General features: G+C 40.8%; 1 protein-coding gene across 2 annotated transcripts in view; it reads left to right on the top strand.

The window, feature by feature from the left end:
- LOC117488561 (cAMP-specific 3',5'-cyclic phosphodiesterase 4B-like) overlaps positions 1 to 22,828 on the top strand; it is an 82,089-nt gene that overhangs the window by 12,548 nt on the left and 46,713 nt on the right. For both annotated transcript variants that reach the window (XM_034137552.1, XM_034137551.1), the window contains 2 exons: positions 6,674 to 6,825; positions 14,970 to 15,217. In XM_034137552.1, the coding sequence (XP_033993443.1) occupies positions 6,784 to 6,825; positions 14,970 to 15,217 (290 nt within the window). In that variant the 5' untranslated portion in view covers positions 6,674 to 6,783. The remainder of the gene's footprint in view (positions 1 to 6,673; positions 6,826 to 14,969; positions 15,218 to 22,828) is intronic.

Below are 22,828 nucleotides of genomic sequence, written 5' to 3'. Positions count from 1 at the left end.
ATTCAAATAAGGCATTACACTGATCACATATTCGTACGCCCAATGCAATGTGTGCATCAGTACTACACAATTTACTATTACTACAATTTGACAACTGATAACCGATGAATATGATACCCTATTCGTTTACATATCAAATTTGAAAACATTTGCTGTTTCGTGCTACGTCCCAAAAATTATTTTCATTGTTGCTCTGATTTACATCATCATAAATGTAATAATATTGACTCTTGGCCGGGGTTAACAAACAATTTGCAGATGTCACCTTGGTCTCTGAGTGTTTTATGGCCTTTGCTTTTAAAATCATTATTTGCAAACTTACAAGATGGCAAACAGACACCTGCTCACATATTTAAACCTATGTAAAAGGTACAAGTAACCTCAATCGGTTGATACAGTTTCATGGTTAAACATCAGTATGGAGCTGTAAATATGGATATAAAGCACATTGACTGTAAAGTGTATATCCTTGGTGTTGATTATTGACTGATAGACGTACGTAGTCATTAAAAACATTTTGAGAAGATGTCCTAGATTTGTTTCTATCCAACAATAGACCATTAGAACTGTGTTCCATTTGTTGTGTTGCCTGGAACCTTGATGCTTTCCTCAAACTAGGCAAAGTCCTTGGAGATGCTGCTGTCTTTGAAAACTAAACGTTTGAAGCCGGGAAACAAATAATTAAATGGGGCATGCCACCTGGATTCACAATAAGTGGTCTCTCAGAGGCTGAAAATTCCCCGACTGCTGTATCCACAGATACAAGGTGTGGTGTACAAAGTGCAAGTGCTGATCTTATATTCCGTATAGACATATGGACCTTGCTGACCTTTTCTCTTGTGATTTGCACTAATGGCCTTAAAGTGTAATAATGAAAAGATCACTCATGTCATTGCTGGACTTGCATGTTAGAATGTGATAGAAACAACCTTTTAACCTTCTGTCCCCTCTACCTGTTTGGAAGAGTATCTCTCCGCTCTGTAGTCGATTCATCTTATTATAATTTCTGGCAGCTTGACCTTTATTGCCGGACAAAGGTTTTTTTTGGAATGTGGGCTATGGGTACTGAAGAAAAAATCGTCTTGTGAAAATACTGAAAATGGTGCTACTTGTGTGGCTCATGGTTTTTTTTCAAGTACTTTTTTGAAAGTAGACGAGCCTTGGTTAATTTATTTTGGAAATGTGTGAGTTAGGGATAGAAATACTGGTCAGTTTGACCACCACTTTGTCAAGACTGAATTATCGCAGTCTTTAAATAGTTTACTTATTCAATGTAGATATTTGTTTACAGTGCAATAACAACCACCACCTTACTAGTTACTTGAAACCTCTTTATCATGATGTTTAATGAATTCAAATAATGTTCTCGTTAAACCTCTAATGGACATGGGTGTCACTAAAATCGATGATGAGGTTAACAAGTTGATGCAAGAATTCTGAAAATGTGACAGTATTTATTATTATACAGTACCACCGTTAACAATTGTATCCCAGGATAAGAACTGTGTGTTGAAGCAGTACACTCTATTCAAGAACCATATTTTTTTTTGCGCTATTGCTACATTGTTGACAAACAACAAACCCTTGTTGAACGTAGCAGGAGGCAAACTAGTTAACGTTGGCTGATGACAGCCCGTGAACAGAGGTTTCATAGAGTTGTATCATACTTTGTTATACAATATACATTATTATTGACTGAGGGTCAATTACAACATTATCATGATTTTGTTTAAATGTAGTCTTGTAAAATGTAATTTAATATAGAGGTTTTCACAGCGATGTATAATACTTATAGAGGGGATTATGTTGGTGTTTAACTACCTAACATAAAAAAACCGCTATAAAAATCCCATGTATTATTATTATTATTATTATTATTATTATTATTATTATTATTATTATTATTATTATTATTATTATTAAAGATACAAATGTGTTGGAGTACTAGCCAATAGAAGCGCAAGTGTTGCATAGTGATGTCATTATGTAACAGAAGTTAACAAAGGAGTCCAATGGAGTTTCAGGCAGGGGGGGGAGTGTGTGGGAGAGAAACTCCCTCTGGAGGGAACTTTGGTATTTTAGCCTTTGCAGACCCTTTACATGCACACAAACCTATATAACACTCTACAGGAAAGGGAAAATGCCAAAGAGAATAATATTGCCTCTTTAAATAGCAAATAGTGGCTGTGTATTTAGCTAGCTAACTGGCGAGTAGCAAATCCTTACAGACTGCTTAATTAACCAAATACAATGAACGTTGACTTATTTTCTACAGTATAGTTGTACATTTAGCAAATACTGAAGAAAAAACCGTAATACATCTTTTTTATAGCGTTGTTATATTTATTAGTAGTTGCTGTTAATCACAGCCCCCACAATTGTGTTACGTAGCCAAAATAGTGGTCCATAAGTGCAAAAAGTGTCCGTTATGAGTGCTCCATCTGTACTAATAGTGCATTTTGCAATACTTCTCATCGCACTCAAAAGAAGAAAAAGGAATTCCAGAAGTATGCACATTGAGTCACAACACTACACTGACGTTAACAAACGGACTGTTAATTAAGGGGTGATTTCAGAGGAACATAGAAAGGGGGGTTTATCAATTTAACATGGAAAATATAGATTAATATCTGCCACAAAGACAAGTCATGTCTGCCTTTTGGTGGTTTTCCACCAGCTGTGGTCTTTCTATTATTGATGAGTGTACAGTCACTGCATTCAAATCAGGCTGACAGACAGGACTGGACTAGCAGACCTTCAGGCACACACACCATGCTCTCCATCACATAACATTTATTTTTTCTCAGACCCATTCTAACAGAGTGTATTTTAAGCAGGTAAACCTACCAAGGTTAAAGCAGTGTTTTCTAGTTATTGCTTGTTTTCAGCACATTTATTACAAATGACATATTTAACATCACTGCCAAATATCAATGTGTTTTTGTTCCAACTGAGCTGTGACTGTGGAGTATTAGTTTTTCTAATTTACTCTAGCATAACTCATGAATTAATTTTTCAAAACATTAAGCTCTAAGCTCTGAACAATTATGGCGCATTTCCACTACACGGTCGGCCTCGGCCACACTCGGTACGGCTCGGTACGGCTTGGCCGCGTTGGGCCTTAACAGGGCCGACTCACTTCATGCTGCGCTTCCATTACAGTTTAGGAACTGGGGTAGTTACTATAGTAACGCAGTGTAGGCGGAGCCGTGACGTCATCTTCAATGAGAAATCCAGAAACACAACACAGCCGTTAGCTGTGAGCACTCAGAGCTCACAGCTCCTTATATATGTTCAGAAACTCGACAAAAGTTAAACAAGTACACACCACAGACTGCCTGTGTCATGGTGAATACAGTCGCTGCTGTATTTATGTCTGTATAGGCCGTTGTTGTGAGTGTGGACGGTCGGGGCATATACTGCGTTAGCTTAGCCAATCTCCATCTAGAAAAACACGAATTTTAAAAGGTTTTTCGCCTGCCGTCTGTCTGCAGACTTGACAAAGCATTAATTCATGGTTTTTACTAACCGGTATCAGTATGTTGTTACTTCGGCATCATTTTGAAACGTGTATTACAATTAAATCACGGTCAAATATGTCCATCTTGTTGTAGTTCTAGCCCTCTTGCCAGCGCTCCTCTCTCTAGTTTAGCATACTCAGCCCGACTCAGCCCTGTTTGTTGGCCCCGATAGAACCACAATTTTCTAGGGCCAGAAAAGAGGGGAAAAAGTGGCCCCGCGCCGTGCCGCGCCGGAACGAGGCCTAGTGGAAGCACAACCAAAAAAGGGGACGGCACGACACGGCACGCTTAAAGCGAGCTACGCGCTGCAATGGAAATGCGCCATTAGTGTGTTGTTCAGAGCAGATTTGCATCTCTCATTCATTCAAGCAAATAGCACGTTTTGGCACATGTGTAAAAAGTTTGAAAATGGCAACATTAACCACCAACCATAGCTTGCTGATCAAATTGTCATTTACTATTAAGGAATATTTAATCGTTTGAGCAATGACATGCGAAATTATCCATTCAGGTGTAAAAATCTCTCACACATGCATGTGCTTTTCATGAATGTCATTTTGTGGCACACATTTTGTCTTTTATATAGTGCAACATGCAACACATTGCTACACAAGTAAATGTACTCTATTTCTGGAAATGTGTATAATCTTATGTAATGTATGTCAACTTTGACCTACTGTTTTAAATGGGAATGTAAAAGCAATAGCATTCATTGAGACAACATTTGCTTTTTACAGTAAGCAGTCAGTGTAGAGTAAAAGGGAACAAACTGATTTTTTTTTCAGAACAACTGGCAGCTCAATTTCCAGTTCAGTTTGGGTCGATGAGAGGGTCAGTGTATGTTTTGGTCATTGGATTTTCTTTTCTCAAAATGATATTCAAAAAACGACTGGATATTTAATATTCGTTTTAAAATTGAAAAAATTAAATTGAAATATATATATACAAGGCGTTTTTCTTTATCATAGTCAAGAAGGGATTAACACAACCAAAGTTATTTTTCTAATGGGTCTATTCACTGTGTACAACATTGACTGCCCTAATTGACCATTCGGGACAAAACATTTTGATAAAAACATTATATTAAAATATTTTTTCACTACTTTTTTGAGATCAATTTTTAAAGCAACTTCAGCCCTAATCAAAAATACCAAATATTGTATAATTTTCAGGACTCAACCCTTTAAATGCCATTTTGAATACATGAAATCACTGTTGTTTTTCATGAGAAAAACACAGAAAATGAGTTATCTTCCGTATAATACATATCTGGAGACTGGCTTTTTTTTTAATGACAGTCTTGGAGGAGATTTGTCACATTTGTCATGGGCGCACCCCACATACTCAGCTCTGCTGCTCATCCCACAAATGCATGTTCCTCACAAATGTGGCACCATTTGAAAGGTAAATAAACAGGCTTTCCAACTAGAAGCATTGTTACAACAAAGAAATAATCTACCAAACACAAATTTCACTTACTTTTTGTGTTAAATTTATATCTATAGATATACAGTATATTATTGATGTAGTCTTTAGCAACACTTTTAAAATATAACGAATAATTGTTTTATAATATTCTGTACAGAAAGTTGTGTGAAAATACGTGGAAACTTTATTAATATAGCAGATGAAAAGATTTGCATTCTTGGGTTTCAATGGCTCTCTAGATAAAGAACGTTTTATGTTTGCTTGTATTATCCTCAGATAGTGATTTATTAGGATAACTAGTGATATTTTAATAAATATTGCACAAAAAAAGCCTATATCACCTTTGGCTTAGCCAGTGTGTATTTGTTCAAGCACCACAAGATTCACAGTTTATAAAGTACAATTCTGGGCCATTTATTGTGTAATTTATCCAAAAACATACAGTAACAATGCCTGTTTTGCAGCCTTAAAAGGGTGCTCATCAAAAATAGCAGGAACAAATGCATTCTTGTACTCAGGAGGGTGAGGAGTATTACTGAAAAAATACATAGTAAAAGTACTTCATAGTAGTTGTGGTTGTAGTTTAATTAGTACTGAGTCAAACAATATCAATATCAAGAGCTTATGGCAAAATATATTTGTATCGCTCATCAAACTTAGCAGAAGTGGCTTGATTTTGTTCTCAGTAGGGGACTTTGACAGAGTATTACTAAAAGATTAAACAGTAAAAGTACTTCATTGTATTGCTAGTAGGCGTACTACTACTGAGTCCAACAATATCGATTTCCTTAAAAAAAACTAATGGTCAAAAAAAATGTTTACCACTCATCAAAGCGTCAGTGTCGCTTCACAGCGATTACCGTAAATTAAGAGCTGCTGATTTGAACAAGCAAACGCGAGAGACGGCTGAGTTGACCGCAGTGTTTCACGGCCGACACAGGACCGTACTGATCTGCGCTCTTATTTTGTAAACAGCAACTTCCGGTAGCAGAATATGAAACAACGGGCGTTTTTTCGTTTCTGTTTTCTAGTGATTTTATATTTTGTTTTGAGAGGGAGAACATGAAAATCATCCCGTTTTTTAAGTTTAGTTAATACATTTTTGACCATGATAAAGAACAAAGCCTTGTATTTCAAGTTTATTTCTTCAATTTTAAAACGAAAATCAAATATCGTTTTTTAATATCATTTTGTGAAAAGAAAATCCAATCACCAACACATACACTGACCCGAGAGGCTAAGCTTGGCTATAAGCTGCGACGCGTTTTCAATGATTTGCTCCATACTGAAGTAAGATAGATTGACGATATTTATTATACAAAATAAAAACACAATAACTACAGGGACAAAAACGATCAACAGAAAAAATGACGGCACAAGCTCACCCTCTGTCATCCGCACTCGACATGAAACAGGTGACCTATATACAAAAACCACACCCATGTGACAATTCCCGGAAGTGCTCAACAAACAAATAAAAGTGACGTAAACAAATAATAATAATACAAATAATGAACTCAGGCTAAGTAGCATTTGGCACCTACAACAACTAGGGGGCCTAGGTATAAAAGTCACGGCTCGCCACTGGCTTTTGCAGACATGCAATACAGTGTTGATGTCCCAAAGACTGCAGAAAAGGTATCCACTGTGAGGGAGGCAGGATAACTTTTAAAAGCGGTTACTTTATCGTTTCCCTCCCCTTCCTCTCTGCCTCCCATGTGCAGGCGTACTGTTGAGGCTGGCCAGACCAGGAGGAGCAGGAAGGAGCTGCTTTTTCCGAGAGAGGATCAAAGGCCGGGAGAGAGAGCGATAGTGTGGCTGAACATCCCTCGGCATGAAGAAAAGCAGGAGTGCACAGGGGGTTACACCAGGCGATGTGAGTATTGATTCCCCCAACCGTCCATCTGAGCGAACATTAATCCATCTATTCATTCGTTACACAGCTACTCCCAATTTGTTTCTATCTGAAACTCACCTCTAAAGTTTACAGCCTAATCCTGCAGTTTGCACAGTTGTAAATTGTGTAGCCTCAAGATTTCCTGCCGAACTAGGACACAGTGAGCAAGGATTTTGTAATATTGCAGAAAATAAAATCTGTGGCAAACACATGTTAATCATACTTGCATGTTTTATTCAGCTGGATAGTCTCCCCAAAATAGCACCACTTTTATGATTTCTGAAGCGAAAATGCAATAGTATCAATTATAAAGCTAACGTAATGCTATAAACCAGGGGTGGGGAACCTTTTTCCTCTCAAGGGCCATTTCAATTTTCACAACATCCTCCGAGGGCCGTACAAATTATTGAACTCAACCTCTGCTAAAAATAAATAAAATCACAGCCCATTCATTTCGCCTTTCTTTCATGCTGTGCAAAGAAAAAGCAACCTCTTAATCCAGAGATCTTACCATGACTCACGCATAGACACACAAGATGTGTGCAAATGTATTTAGTTTCCTATCCATGTGAACATGATTTAAGTGGGGGGGGACCTAACCTCCTCTAGGGGGGTCCGGGGCATGCTCCCCCGGGAAGATTGTTTTTTAAATGTTGAAGTTAAAAGCATCAATCTGGTGCACTTTGAGCACAAAATGAAGAGCTCTATGGATACATCTCTCAACACCCATATGAAACAGAACTGTAAACAGATTTTCTTTTTCTTCATGGATATTTTACAAATCACTCTCCTTTCAAACTGTATTCTTGTTTATTAATAACTACTCTTTTTTTTACTGTCATATAGTATTTTATACCTGTTTTTCATTTATTCTCTTATTTTTTTATAACTATAATGATCATATCAAGGTGTGCCTTAACCTCACTGAGCTGAGATTATCAGCCTCTCAGTCTGTCAGGAGAGAGCTTTCTTCCACCTGGTTGTAGAAACAGCTCCTTATATTTGTTAGCTCGCTAACCAGATGCTAATAACAACATTCCCCGGTACCGCTCTCTCTCTCTCGCTCGCTCCAACAAAATGCGCTCGTGCCACACACACACACACAGAGCCGAGCTTGAGTGACACACAAAGACCCAGAAGTAGTTGTACTGTAATGTAGCATATTATTTTCGATGGCGTTACTGTATGATCAGTATGACAGATGAGCAAATCGCCACTGGGCTGACAACTAAAGACACAGCCACGCAAAAACTGCGGCATGTGTACGGCTCCTTATGTGTAGTGCAATTGTTGAAGTGCTGGAGCAGCGTTCCGGTGCTCTCCGTCAGCACTACACCACGTGATGACACGTTACGCTCGTGTTGTGTTCAAGGAACCTGTCCTTAGCCAGGAAAAACAGGCACTCGCTTGTTTAATTATTTTGCGGTCTAGATTTCTTTAATTTCTTTTTTTCTTCGTGTGTTTATAAATGACCTTGAGGGCCGTATCAAATGGTCTCACGGTCCGTATACGGCCCGGAAGCCGGAGGTTCCCCACCCCTGCTATAAACAAACTGTGCCTGCCAAACACCACCGCTAAGCTAACGGCGGCTAATGTTTGGCGTGAGGACGTTAAGTAGTCTCATTAAGCCCCTTGTTAGCAGCTGCGTTTTAATTTTTTTTTTCTCTGAGAAGTTTTATGTCGCAGTACAACAGGCTAAGATCTCTTCAGCTTGTTTTAACCACAGACCTTATTTCAGGCATCTAACCAAAAAACACGTTTACAAAAATCATTGACTTTTAGACAAGGGAACCTAAATTGCTAACCCATTTTCTGGTTTGAGGACTCATTCCTGCTCTACTCTGTTGGGAATACACTAAGGTAGAAAGCTGCAGGATGTCTACTTGGTGGTGACTCAGAAACAGATGACTGTACTGTACACAACAGACCTCTTTACAGCAGGACACGACGCAGAGAGCGAGAGTGGTGTCTGTTGGGACAGGGACAGGGAGGTGAAGGACAGTGCACGTGTGTGTGCGCCAAAGAGAGAGTTAGGGAGATGTCGGAGAGGCAGAGTTGAGGAGGGATGAAGAGTTTAGACGGAGGCAGAGGAGGGAGAGGAGAGGAGGAAAGGTGTTAAAGGATGGTTCACACCAGGACACACTGAGTAGAAATTTGGAAAAGCGGGGGGAAGAACAGAGATCTGACAGTGAGGCCCATCTGTTTAGCCTCCACGTCACCGGTGTTTATGACTAGGCAGACAGGCCACATCACTTACAGTGTCCAACAGGACCTTTAGAGGCTTTAGAGGCTTCATCCTGGACGAAGAAAGTGTTCCTGCTGTGACTGGCCTCCATCACCCCCCAAAACCCCTTCTACAGTTTAAATGGGCACTATTATTATTATTATTATTATTAAATGTATGTGCATGTTAATGGTCATGCAAATAAACGGTATAATGGCTATTTACGTCAGGATTATGTTAATGTTCATACCAGCAATGATCCAGCTAATGGCAGACACATTTTCAAGCAGGACAGATTCTCACTTTGGAATGAAAACTTGAATTAAAGGTGAAGTCCGCCATAATAGGGGAAGATTGCTGATATCTGAACACGACACCCATTCAAATGGCCCTTCTCTCCATTTGTGCTCCTTCAGATTTTGCAAGTTTTATCGTCGCTCTCAGGCTTCCACTGCCTTTCTCTTTATTTGTCCATAGCGTTTCCTTTGCTTGAATAGTGTGGTGTGGCGGATAGGGCTGTATCGAATAGTATAACCCTAATAACAATATTAATTATTAATAATAATTTACAAACACAGGACCTGCAGTAGTCCACCTTACCTTCACCTCTCCATCACACACTCTATCACTTAAACACATACATAAATGTCTCTGAAATGGTCACAGTCATTAATAAAGTTATATTGAAATAAGACCAGAATCAATTTTTTCATCTTGTGTAATATTCTACTTCGATCCATATTTGTAACTAAATACACACCTTTTATTAACTGACATTCAAAGATTCATACAATTTTTGAAAATTAACTCTTCTCTCAAATACGGTTTGCAGTTTAAAAAAACATCAACATGTAATTCATTTATTTTATTTATTTATTAGGTTTTTCTGTTAAATAATTGCTGTGTCCACGTCCACCAGAAGGTAATACCCGAGTACAAAATATACACAGCGTAGGTGCTGGTTTGACCATATTTTCAGAAGTGTGAAAAGGCACATGTTCTGCCCTCACTGTTGTTATGAGTACAGTTATGCAGACAGATAACTCCTCGACAAGTGGCAAGCGTTAATCTTCTTTAATAAGATGTTTACATCCACAAGTCAACAGAGTAAAACTGAAAGAAACACAGGCACTTAGCTGTGATGCTGAAATATATATACAACGGTTAATTACATCACAAACATCACAACATATGCATATGAAAATGTTTACATGCAAAAGTGCTGTGTAATACACACTACAAAACATGTGCTAACCATACATCAAACATCAATAAATAGCAATCTACTTAAACATTGAAACATCAAAATAATCATTGATAATTAAGAATATGTACAAAGGCCAAAAATACTTACAGGCAATGCTTTCAACAAGATAGCAAAGAAGGATGGATGCAGATTCAAACATTAATATTCTCCTCTCTGTCCCTTTCAACCACTACTTCAGGGTTTCCCACACATAGACTTTACTTGGGCGGGCCGCCCAGGTATATTAACGTCCGCCAAAGTATATAGCGCGACCCATTTAGGTTTAATCTTTTTTTATCCGTCCGAGAGCACGACGCCATCTGCGATCGATTAACTACCCCTCGTGTACCTGTTCTCTCTGCTATCGCGTGAAGGGTCTGCTTTATACGCTCCGCAGTAACTCCACAGCAAGGTTTTTCAATGTAAGTCTTTCCAATTGGCTGCTACTAACAAAAGAAGAAGTAAAACAAAAAGCAACAGCACCACGTGCTGGCTGGAGTAAGACAGCGTCTTAGACAGCACAGCACATCTCAATTAATTGACGGGACAAATTGTCCACGATGTTAGTGATAACTCAATACATCCCTGAAATACATTGAATATATTCAATATATCGGCCATTTCAAGCAACATTTACTTTTGTCTTTATTTAGCAGAAAAGTCATGTGTGATTCTTTAAAGACGTCTCCGCAACACTCCGATTTTATACAACCAGAAGAATTAAAGTGGTCTATTCCTTTCGTTTCTTTTACTCTTATTAGATTCTGTTTTCGCGTCCACTAGAAGGACAGTTTTTGTATAGACACTCTCTTACCATTATAGTATACAAAAGGTACCTAGCATACATGTAGGTGCTACAGTATGAATTGACCATATATTTGTATGTGCGGGCTAGCCTCTTCCATTACCGTTTACAACCTCTCTTTGATGCTTCATCGGGCTCTCTTCAGCCCCTTTTCCTTTGCTGCTTTCCTCCAAGTGTGATAACAAACATCTGGCGGCTTTAAAAGGGGACGGGACAAATTGTCCAAAATGTTAGCAACAACACAATACGTTGTGATGTGATTCTCTAAAGATTGCCTTTCTACACCTCGACACTCCGATACAGCTTCAATAATTAAAGTGGTCTCCTTTTTGTTTCTTTTACTCCTCTCAGATTCAATTATACAGACACCACATCAATCCATGCTGTTAGAGCTCCCCTCCTAAAGCTGTCTCACTTATAGCACCTTCTTCAAAAAGGCTTTTTGGAAGCCTCCCAGAGAACACTGGAGTTGTTTGGACTCAGCGGCCAACAAAGGCCTTTCATCTTCATCGTGAAAACACCCACTCCACCTCTGTTCGACACTAACTCCATCTCAGGCTTTTTACCTTTCATCTCTTCCCGTCCCTTTATGACCATGTTGCGGCGAATAGGTTTCTAAATGTCCAGTTGTTTTGACTTCTAAAATTATCCTTATCCTGGCTTACACACAGGCTTTCACTCAAAGTGAATCAGCAGTATTTCCTCTCCCGCTGCCATTTCGATCACTGACATGGGATCAATGAAATCTGGAATTACATGTCCAGATGTCAGAGGTGCAATCGATATACAATTGATAACTAATTTGGCAGCGCGGGCACCGTGACGCATCAACAAGAGACTATTTAGTTCTCTGCTTTGTTTGACAAGAGTGATTGTGTAAGCGGATCAGGCGTCGGAACAGAGACACGTTTTGCCACATCTAATTTTCACCCTTTTTCCCTGGGAGAGGACGAATCTGTCTTTATAAAGAGAGGCACAATAAATCAGACAAATTGCATTTCCTAGAAGGAGCAGGCGACTCAGCAGAGCTGTGTTTACAGGCAATCTGGAAAGGAAGACAGACACACGCCTCTTTCTGATTCTGACTGTCACTACTGTTCACTCTGTCACTCAGAAACTCTCCATCTCTGCTCCCCATTTAGAAGTTCACTCTCTATTCATGCTTCTTCTTTGCTCCACTGTTGATGAGTCCCTGCGATTACTGTTGGTTACCACTTTCTGTCTGTCTTGATTTATTAGATCAGTGTTGGCTTTCATCATGTGAGGCCACTCTGTCTTACCTCACCCACTCATTAATTAGAATTTCCGCAGTTCTCCTTTTTGACCTTCATCTCTCAGAGGACTGGCAACACACTGTCATTTTCAAAGAGGATCTATCTGTCCTCTCTGAAGAGACATTTTGATTTTTTGATGCAATAAAAAGGACGTTTTATTGGTCAGAGGACAGCTGGCTTGGACATATACCTGAGTAACAGTTTCACATACTCATCACCTCAACAAGACTGATGTTTTCAAAGTGACTGTTTACCACGCTTAGGTTAATGCCTTTTTACTTATCCCTCTTTTTGTTTTCACCCCCCCCCCAATCGGAATTATGTTTTTGGGTGGTTTGGCTCTTCGACCAATTCTTGTGAACGCGAGTTCTCAGGAACACATAAATCAAATTTCTTCAGATTAGGCAGAAACACCCACTTGGACTCGAGGATTATCTTGTTAGATTTTGGCGAGCAAGGCCACTGTGACCTCACGTCCAGCACATTCTAGTGAATATGGTATTTTTAGGAATGTCTGGAGGAGATTTGGCACAATAAGGAATGTTATGTGAATAATGATTCTAACAACATTCCACTTAGCTTTTGGCAGAGTGCCATGGACCCGACTTTGAAAATCATCACACAATAGATTACAGATCAGTTGATTTTTGTGTAAAATGTAATTCTAGTAGGATACTCTTAGAACACTGCCATGTTGTGCACTGTGAAGGTGAACACTTGTGCAGTGTGTCTATTTTGAGCCTAGAGTCTTATATCGCTCACTGCTTCTATGCTCTTACCGGAACTAGCTAGCCATGTCATTGTTTACAGTAGCAAATGTTGTAGCAAATCATTTCAGACTACTCAATCAGACCAATACAATGAATGGAAGCTGATTTTTAACACTAGTATAGTGGTACGTGTATCGAATATAGGAAAATATCCCCATGTACAACTTATATTTGTATAGTGCTGTGTTGACTGGAGCAATCGCAGCTCTATGCACCACCCCTGTAACGTAGCCAAGATGGCAACTGTTGATTGTTAGAAGTGTCCATCGTTCCATACTCAACTTTTAACCATTATGATTGCATCATCTGGGTACTGGATCGTAGAACAAAACATGAAAATCTCTTCAGCCACAAATTGTATTTCAGGCTTCAAAACACAAACGTGTTAAAAAAAAACGTTAACTTCGAGAACAGGGAACCAGAAGTGATAAAATGCGAACAAATGTCTGCATTTTAGGACTCATTCATGGACCACTATATAGGCCTCAAAACTCCAGTAATGGTCAGGCTACACTCTCTACTGGCAACATTTTAACAGATTTGAGGTAAATACTGACAATCAAGTGAATTAGTTTGATTGTGTCCTGGCTCATTCTTGTCTAATCATGATGAGCTGTCAGCCCTGATGACAATGAAGTCTGACTGGCTTTCACCTCACACACTCACTCAGTCGCTCTCAACCTTCTTTCTTACCCACTCTTTCCCTTTTCTCGTCTCTTGCACCACATTAATAAACAAACGTTTTCTCATTAATAGAGCATGGTTCTAGGAATTCCTCAAACGTCCATTTCCCCCTGGGCCACATCGTGCCTCCACATCTCGGTTTTCATTTGAAAACTGTCGGCAGGATTCATTTAGACTTGTGCACGATGCACATAAAGTGGAGTGTGATGAATGCAGAATGAGCTCTGGCAGCCCGCCTCTGTTTCCTGAGTCAACTGGCTTGTTTACAACCCATCGTTACAGTGAAGCATCTACAGTTCCTTACTGGAACCTTCACACTCCAGCAGACACATTAAACACACAATTTATAACTATAAAGTGTCACTCTGTAGCTCAGGTGTCATGGGCATGCTCTGAAATAGGCTTTGATCAAACGGTTCATTTGTAGATAGTGAAGAGCATCGAAACCTTAATGTAGACCATACAGTATACAGTATGGCACTATACTAAATCTTGAATATGTGCAGGACAGGCAGATTGTTTAGTTTGTAAACCCTTGAGTCGCTGTAGTACAATCATGTTTTTGTGCTAAATAGTCTGGTAAATCTCTCTTTTTGAAGATGACATATTAAGTTCATTTTTAGGTTTATATTTTTATTTAGTGCCTCTACTATGACATGTTTCCATGCTTTAATGTTCAAAAAGATTTCTGTGCTGCAGCACCTCTTTTCACCCTCTGTCTGAAACCAGCAGTCTGCTCTGGTTAGCTGGCCAGCTCTGTTTTGATAGAGTGATAGCGTGTTGTGTCAGAGCACTAGCCAATAGAAGCGCAAGTGTTTCATAGTGATGTCACTATATCACAGAAGAAAACAAAGGAGTTCATTGAAGGAGTTTCAGGCAGTTTCTCAGGCTTTTACCCTTGATTCCTATTTTTTTTTTAAGACAGTGATTTCCTGTTTCTTCGAATCCTTGTTTCTGTTTTTAATCCTGTTTTGCTATAGCCATTAGCACAACAACATTTCACCCATATTTTCTTCATGTTTACTCACCACATAGCCTGTATCCAGACTTCCAGAGGGAATGATATGAGCTCATTTCATGGAGATCTAACCCGTGAAATTGTCATTATGTCTTTGCTCAGGAGAATAAGGAGCCCCCTGTGGTACAAATCTCTGCGGGCAGCACACTCGGGGTGGATGTGTACAAAGTCCAGAGGCGCTTTTCTGGCAATCTGCAGCTGCCACCGTTGTCATGGCGACAGGCAGAAATGGAGCGGGACAGGGGGAGGTCGCCGACACCTGAAGATGATCCAGTGACCTGCAGCAGACCTACAAGCCTGCCCATCTACTCACTGCCCCGCATCGACATCACAAAGGCCGACCCCGACAGGTGAGGCTCCCAAAACCAAAGAGCAGTCATCATGCAATGTATATCATGGATTTCATATTCATGTAATGTCATCCTAGATAGTAATTATATCATTCATTTGTTGTCTAAGAAGGATTACAATCAATATGGCCTATCATTATATCTAAATACTTTTAGGATATTGCTCTATATCAGGGGTCTCCAACCTTTCTTCATCTGAGAGCTACTTTGAAAAAATGAAAGTGGCCAAGAGCTACTTGCATCACATCGCTTACATTTATTCACATAGCCCTCATCAGTTGAACTAAGCTACTTTTGTACACGTGTGAAATTGCAATACCCAAAGCTTATCAAAAATCTTTACTTCACATCAAGGTCCAAGAAAATGACAATGTCTCACATATTATTATGGGCCACATAGTACGTACATCATCTTAATCACCACCTTACAAGCATCTTATGGCACATGTGTAAAATAAGTGCATTCACTCTTTTTCACAGTTAGTGAGAGGACTGGCACTGCATGGAGTCCACCATAGAGGTGAATGCTGGAGTGTACCCACTTAGGTTCATTCTAATAGAGTCATTTAAATGTTCATCAGTCAGTCTTGTTCTGTATTTAGATGTCATTCATGTCAGAAAAAGCTGCTTCACAAAGGTATGTAAAGCCAAATAAAGCAGACATGTTCAGTGCTGCTTGGTGATGTTCTAATAGTTTTCTGGGTCTACAAGGCTCCAGAAATGTTGTGAGTTTTGCTGAGACTTAAGCTGAACATGATTTTGGAGATTTATAACCTCCATCTCCATCTCCACAAGATTGACACTGAACAGTTCAGCCATCTTCTTCTTTTTCTTGACATGAAATTATAAACCATAATAAATCAATTGTATAGGTCTAGCCTCCCTATATCTGTGTGTGAAATTGTTCCATCCTCAAAAACAGTCTAGCTGCAGCTTCTAGCAATGGTCTTCTGTTAAAAAAAGGACACTGAATGTCCTGAATGTGGCATCACTAACATGACTTGAGTCTGAACACAGCAGACAACAGGAGTATTTAAAACAGCATATATAAAAAAAAATGACTGCATGTGGGTGCACACTTACATTCTCTGTCTTACTGTTACATAAATCCCATGAATGTAGGAGATTAAGTTAGCTTCATCATATCTCAATCGGTGATTAAGTGAATAATAAAGTTTCTATCAGGTTACCATCAGCCTGTCACTCATTATTTTTAGGGAGGGGGTGGGGTTTGGAGGAACAGAGGAGACGGTGATCGCGGAAGCTTTCCTCCTGCCTTCACAAACTTTACACAAGTATTTATTGTCTGAAAATAGCAAGAGGACATTCATACTCTGCAATCCAAGACTTGATTAAATCCACCAAAAACCTGACATGGTGCTAACGCAAGTATTTTTAAAACATAAATCCATGTGTGTCTGAGCCGCAGCGACACAGACTGATTCAGGTGTATTTATTGTCGTCGGATTTTTTCTACAGTCAGTGAACCCGCGAGCGGCGAGCTACTGAAAAGCTGCCCGATCGACGTGTTGGAGACCCCTGCTCTATATGGATTATTTCAATATTTTTTCAATATATTTTTTATAAAATTATTTACAAACTATTTGTTTTAACTGTTTAATTTCCTGAGAAACCCTATAAAAAAATTAATAAAATGTCACCTCTGAAATTCAGTTGCAAGCTATAGTTAAATAAATCAAATACCTATTTATTAATTTTGGGTTTTCTATTTTCTTTTCATTTATTATGACAGAATGACTTGAGGTTGAGATCTGGTGAATTCCACATTCACCAGATCTCAATCCTATATAGAGTTCAATGTACTGAAATGGCCGTGAACTCATGATCATGTTCAAATAACCAGAAAAGATCATTTGAGCATTGTGACATGGCGCGTTATCCTGCTGGAAGTAGCCATCAGAAGATGGGTACAATGTGGTCATAAAGGGATGGACAAGACATGGTCAGCAACTATACTCAGGTAGGCTGTAGCGTTTAAACGATGCTCAATTGGTACTAATGGGCCCAAAGTATGCCAATAAAAATATCCCCCACACCATTACACCACCACCACCAGCCTGAACTGTTGATACAAGGCAGGATGGATCCATGCTTTCATGGTGTTCACGCCAAATTCTGAACCTACCGTCCGAATGTAAGAAATCGAGACTCATCAGACCAGGCAACATTTTTCCAATCTTCTATTGTCCAGTATGGTGAGTCTGTGTGAATTGTAGCCTCAGTTTCCTGTTCCTAGCTGACAGGAGTGGTACTCTGTGTGGTGTTCTGCTGCTGTAGCCCATCTGCTTCAGGTTCCACGTGTTGTGCGCTCAGATGGTCTTTTGCACACCTTGGTTGTAACTAGTGGTTATTTGAGTAACTGTTGCCTTTCTATCATCTTGAACCAGTCTGGCCATTCTCCTCTGAACTCTGGCATCAACAAGGCATCATTACCCAGAGAACTGCCGCTCACTGGATATTTTCCCTTTTTTGGAACATTCTCTGTAAACCCTAGTGATGGTTGTGAGTGAAAATCCCAGCAGATCAGCAGTTTCGGAAATACTGAGACCAGTCCGTCTGGCACCAACAACCATGCCACGTTCAAAGTCACTTAAATCTCTTCTTCCCCATTCTGATGCTGTTTGAACTTCACCAGGGACCTCATTTATAAAACTTTGCATTCATGTGGGAAGGTGGCGTACGTAGGACAAGGCAAGTAAATACGCACAAACATTTTCCGATTTATAAAACACGCACGTCCTACGTCGGTTTCCCTTTATAAATCACAATCAACTCGAAATGCGGCGCAGCTTTTGCGGGCTTCACGTAACGCCCATGTTTGCCTTTAAATAGTCAAAGATACGCCCCGTATTAATATTCATTTTGACTGACTGCATGAAGAAGATCGCAGGAAATGACGACAGAATAGCTAAAAAATACATTTCACAACGTGTCCGATTTTGGTTCTTTTGGGGAGGTGGAGACAAATCACATTGTTTGGTGGATGCAGTTTGAACCAGAGTAGCAGCATGGAGGTCGGATCGTCACCAAAATTAATAAATAAGTGGTCCGAAAAAAGTTAATGACAAAATACACATAACTTTCCTCAGACAGTGTGTTTGTACCGGGGACAGGAGACACCCCCTTGATGAGAAACTGTAAGAAATGATCGGGGAATCCCTCCGGAGTGGAGTCATGACGACTGGATCTGAATTATCTTGTTGTATTTGGTGGTTTGTGTTCCAGCTGTCAATCAGCTCTGTGCAGCGTCTCCACTGCAGCCTGTGCATCTCAACCCCCCCGCAGCAACTCTATCCACCAGTTAAAGGAAATACAACTAATGTGTTGTGTTATATCAGCTGTACAATTTACCACATATGGTGTTCTTAGTTTCCATACCTCCTGTGTTTTATGAGCGACTTATCAAGTCTTGGCAAACGGCATAAAACATGATTAAACATGACAGTATATAAAACCATGCTCGTATCTATACAACCTATAGAAATGCAAAACGGCCTCAGTTTAGACGTAATTCTGTCCTTCTACTTACCGCATCATTTATGAGAATACATGTCATAACATTAAGACAACATATTCGAGGTGGTTTTCAATAACATATCCGTATATATTTATTTCTCCAAGTTATGTTTTTGTGTGCACTGAGGAGTCTCAAACAGGCGTTTGTTTAATCATTTTAAGATTGGCTTTAATCAATGTTTGCAAATTAATTCTTCATATATGATAAATGAGGTAACATTTTATTTATGGTATTATTTCCACATATTTCTCTCCATTCTTCCTTCTGCCAGCGGTGTCGCAGTTTCTCGTCTCTCCTGTTTTTGTGCGTACCGTGTACGGATGGGTCAGAGTGTCCGTGGAGGACCGCACATTTTCCCTTCATGTTTGTTTTTTATAAATCGCAGAGATTGCTTAGAAATTGGCGTATGCCATCTTTTGAGCATACGCCACGTTTTTAAATGAGGCCCCAGGTGACTGGAGGATAATTTGAGCATTGTGACATGGAGCGTTATCCTGCTGGAAGTAGCCATCAGAAGATGCGTACAATGTGGTCATAAAGGGATGGACATGGTCAGCAACAATACTCAGGTAGGCTGTAGCGTTTAAACAATGCTCAATTGGTACTAATGGGCCCAAAGTATGCCAATAAAAATATCCCACACACCATTACACCACCACCACCAGCCTGAACTGTTGATACAAGGCATGTGTGGTCTTCTGCTGCTGTAGCCCATCTGCTTCAGGTTCCACGTGTTGTGCGCTCAGATGGTCTTCTGCACACCTTGGTTGTAACTAGTGGTTATTTGAGTAACTGTTGCCTTTCTATCATCTTGAACCAGTCTGGCCATTCTCCTCTGAACTCTGGCATCAACAAGGCATTATTACCCAGAGAACTGCCGCTCACTGGATATTTTCCCTTTTTTGGAACATTCTCTATTCGGAAATACTGAGACCAGTCCGTCTGGCACCAACAACCATGCCACGTTCAAAGTCACTTAAATCTCTTCTTCCCCTTTCTGATGCTGTTTGAACTTCACCAGGTCGTCTCGACCATTCAAGATTCAAGAGAGATTCAAGATATTTATTGTCATATGCACAGTAAACAGACAGTTACACCGTACAATTTAAAATCTTACTTTGCTAGTCCAAGTAAAATACAGGAATATAAAAATAAATAAATATTTAGAAAAAAACAAATAAGTTTGGCACACGGCAACAGCAGCATAAAAGGGCACATAAGTAGCAGCAGTTTAAAAGATATTTAAATAGTATATAAATAGTTGTATTGCACATGGTTCACAGTGTATAAAATATTGCACGGCAGACAACAAGTGCACTCTGCATTGTTAAAGTAGGTAGTGCAAATGGTGAGTGTCAGTGTGTCTGTGTAGCACTCACAGTTCAATCGGTGTAGCGCCTGCCTGATGGCAGGAGAGTAAAGAGTCTGTGCTGGGGGTGTGTACTGTCCCTGATGATGTTGTGTGCTCTCCTGGTGACCCTGGTGGTGTAAATGTCCTGAAGTGAGGGGAAGGCTGCTCCTGAGATGTAATGTGCAGTTTTTATCACACGCTGGAGTGCCTTCCTGTCCTGAGCAGTGCAGTTTCCATACCAGACTGTAATGGAGCTGGTAAGGACGCTCTCAACTGTACATCTGTAGAAGTTGCTGAGTATTTTGGATGGCATGCCTCATTTTCTCAGCCTCCTTAGGAAGTACAGTCGCTGCTGGGATTTTGTAATGTTCTGTTGTGCATTGTGAGACCAGGTGAGATCCTCGCTGATGTGGGTTCCGTGGAATTTAAAGGTTTTCACCCTGTCCACCTCTGTCTCACCCATGTACAGTGGTGTGTGCTGCACCCTCTTCCTCCGTGGATCAATAATCATCTCCTTGGTCTTGTCTGCATTCAGGGAGAGATTATTGTGCTGACACCAGGTCACCAGGTCCGCCACCGCTCTTCTGTACGCTGCCTCAGCCCCACCGGTGATCAGTCCAATGACAGTCGTATCATCTGCGAACTTGACGATACAGGTGTTGCTCTGGGAGGCCACACAGTCGTGTGTGAAGAGGGTGTACAGCAGGGGACTCAGCATGCAGCCCTGGGGGGTCCCTGTGCTTACAGTTTTAGTGCCTGACGTGCGGTTGCCAACTCTGACTGACTGGGGTCTGTCTGACAGAAAGTTCAGCACCCAGTTACAGAGAGCAGGTGTCAGTCCGAGAGTGAGGAGCTTAGCAGAGAGTTTGTGTGGGATGACCGTGTTAAAGGCTGAGCTGTAGTCAATGAAGAGGAGTCTTGCATATGTATCCTTGCCCTCTAAGTGTGTGAGGGTGGTGTGGATGATGGTGTTGATTGCGTCGTCAGTAGACCGGTTCTGACAGTACGCAAACTGCAGAGGGTCCAAGGTGTCTGGAATGTTCTTCCTGATGTGGGTCATGACTATCTTCTCAAAACACTTCATCACTATTGGGGTGAGTGCAACAGGACGATAGTCATTCAGGCAGGTCACAGTGTTTTTCTTTCGGAGGGGCACTATGGTGGTTGTCTTGAAGCAGGTGGGCACAAAAGCTTGTGCTAGTGACAGGTTAGAAATGTCAGCAAGCACATCAGCCAGCTCTGATGAGCAGACCCTGAGGGCACGCCCGGAGATGTTGTCTGGGCCGGGTGCCTTCCGTGGGTTTGTTCTAGGGATGTCCCGATCACCTTTTTTTGCTCCCGATCCGATTCCGATCATTTGATTTTGACAATCTGCCGATACCGATTTTTCCCGATCCGATCTTTATGCAATGAACGTTGAACGTAGCTCTGTTCTTTCCACCACGCGGAACCTCCGCCTTGCAAACATTGCATCTGGCTGTTACACTGCCTTCGCTTTCAATTTTATAATACTTCCAAACTCCTGACATTTTCTCTGTCCCGACTCCCGAGGCACCAGCTGAACGTAGCCTCTTGTTAGCTTACTGCTACTATTAGACACTGCGCCCTGCCCACTCTGTTGCCAGATTTGAGAGAAATAAGCAACCAGGTCTATGAAAACAAGCCCAAAAGAAGCAACACATACATGATGTTGTGTAATTTTAAACCAAAACTAAGGCCTCAGGATGACTTTAAGACGTGAACATGGTCATTTTTGTTTTGTAACATTAAAAAAATGTATTAAAAAAAAAGAAGAAAAAAAAAAAAAAAAAATCCCGATCCCCGATTTTTTTCTCCCAATTCCGATCTTTTGAAAATCACGTGATCGGCTCCGATCCCCGATCACGTGATCGGATCGGGACATCTCTAGTTTGTTCTCCTCAGAACCGTACGCACCTCTGCTGATGTCACAGTGAGTGGTGAGTCCTGTGTGCGCTCTGTGGTCACAATCCCTCTCGGTTGGTTGGTGTTGAGGGCCTGAAAGCGGGCATAGAACTCATTTAACTCATCTGGCAGTGTGGGTTGGCTGGTTGTGACCCCCCCCGCTTCTCTGCTGGTAGTCTGTGATGTGTTGCAGGCCTTGCCACATGCATCGGGAATCTGCAGTGGAGTAGAATCCCTCCAGCTTCAGTCTGTACTACCTCTTGGCCTCTCTGATGGATCTACGCAGGTCATATCTGGCCTACTTGTAGTCCTCAGCGTTGCCTGAGGCAAATGCAGTGGAGCGAGCACGTAGCATGGACCGAACTTCACAGTTAATCCAGGGTTTCTGATTAGGATATGTCCTGCAGCGTTTTGTGGGCACAATGTTTTCTACACATATGCTGATGTAGCCAGTTACACTAGAAGCGTATTCCTCTAAGTCCACAGTAGAGTCATCCCTCAGAGCAGCAGTTTTAAACACATCCCAGTTTGTACCCTCAAAGCAGTCCTGAAGCACCAGTTCAGTTTCTTCAGTCCACACTTTAACAGTTTTACTCACTGGAGGGGCTTGCTTGAGGCGTTGTCTGTACGCTGGATAGAGGAACGCTGAAATGTGGTCGGACTGTCCGAAGTGTGGCCGGGGCACAGCCTTGTAGGCTCCTCTTACGTTGCTGTAGACGTGGTCGAGAGTATTATTCTCCCTCGTCAGAAAGCTCACGTGCTGGTGGTATTTTGGGAGGACACTTTTGAGGTTGCGATG

Source organism: Trematomus bernacchii, unplaced genomic scaffold, assembly GCF_902827165.1.
Source record: "Trematomus bernacchii unplaced genomic scaffold, fTreBer1.1, whole genome shotgun sequence".
NCBI classification, from domain to species: domain Eukaryota; kingdom Metazoa; phylum Chordata; class Actinopteri; order Perciformes; family Nototheniidae; genus Trematomus; species Trematomus bernacchii.
The sequence above is the reverse complement of the archived record's forward strand: the minus strand, read 5'-3'. Positions and strand labels throughout refer to the sequence as shown.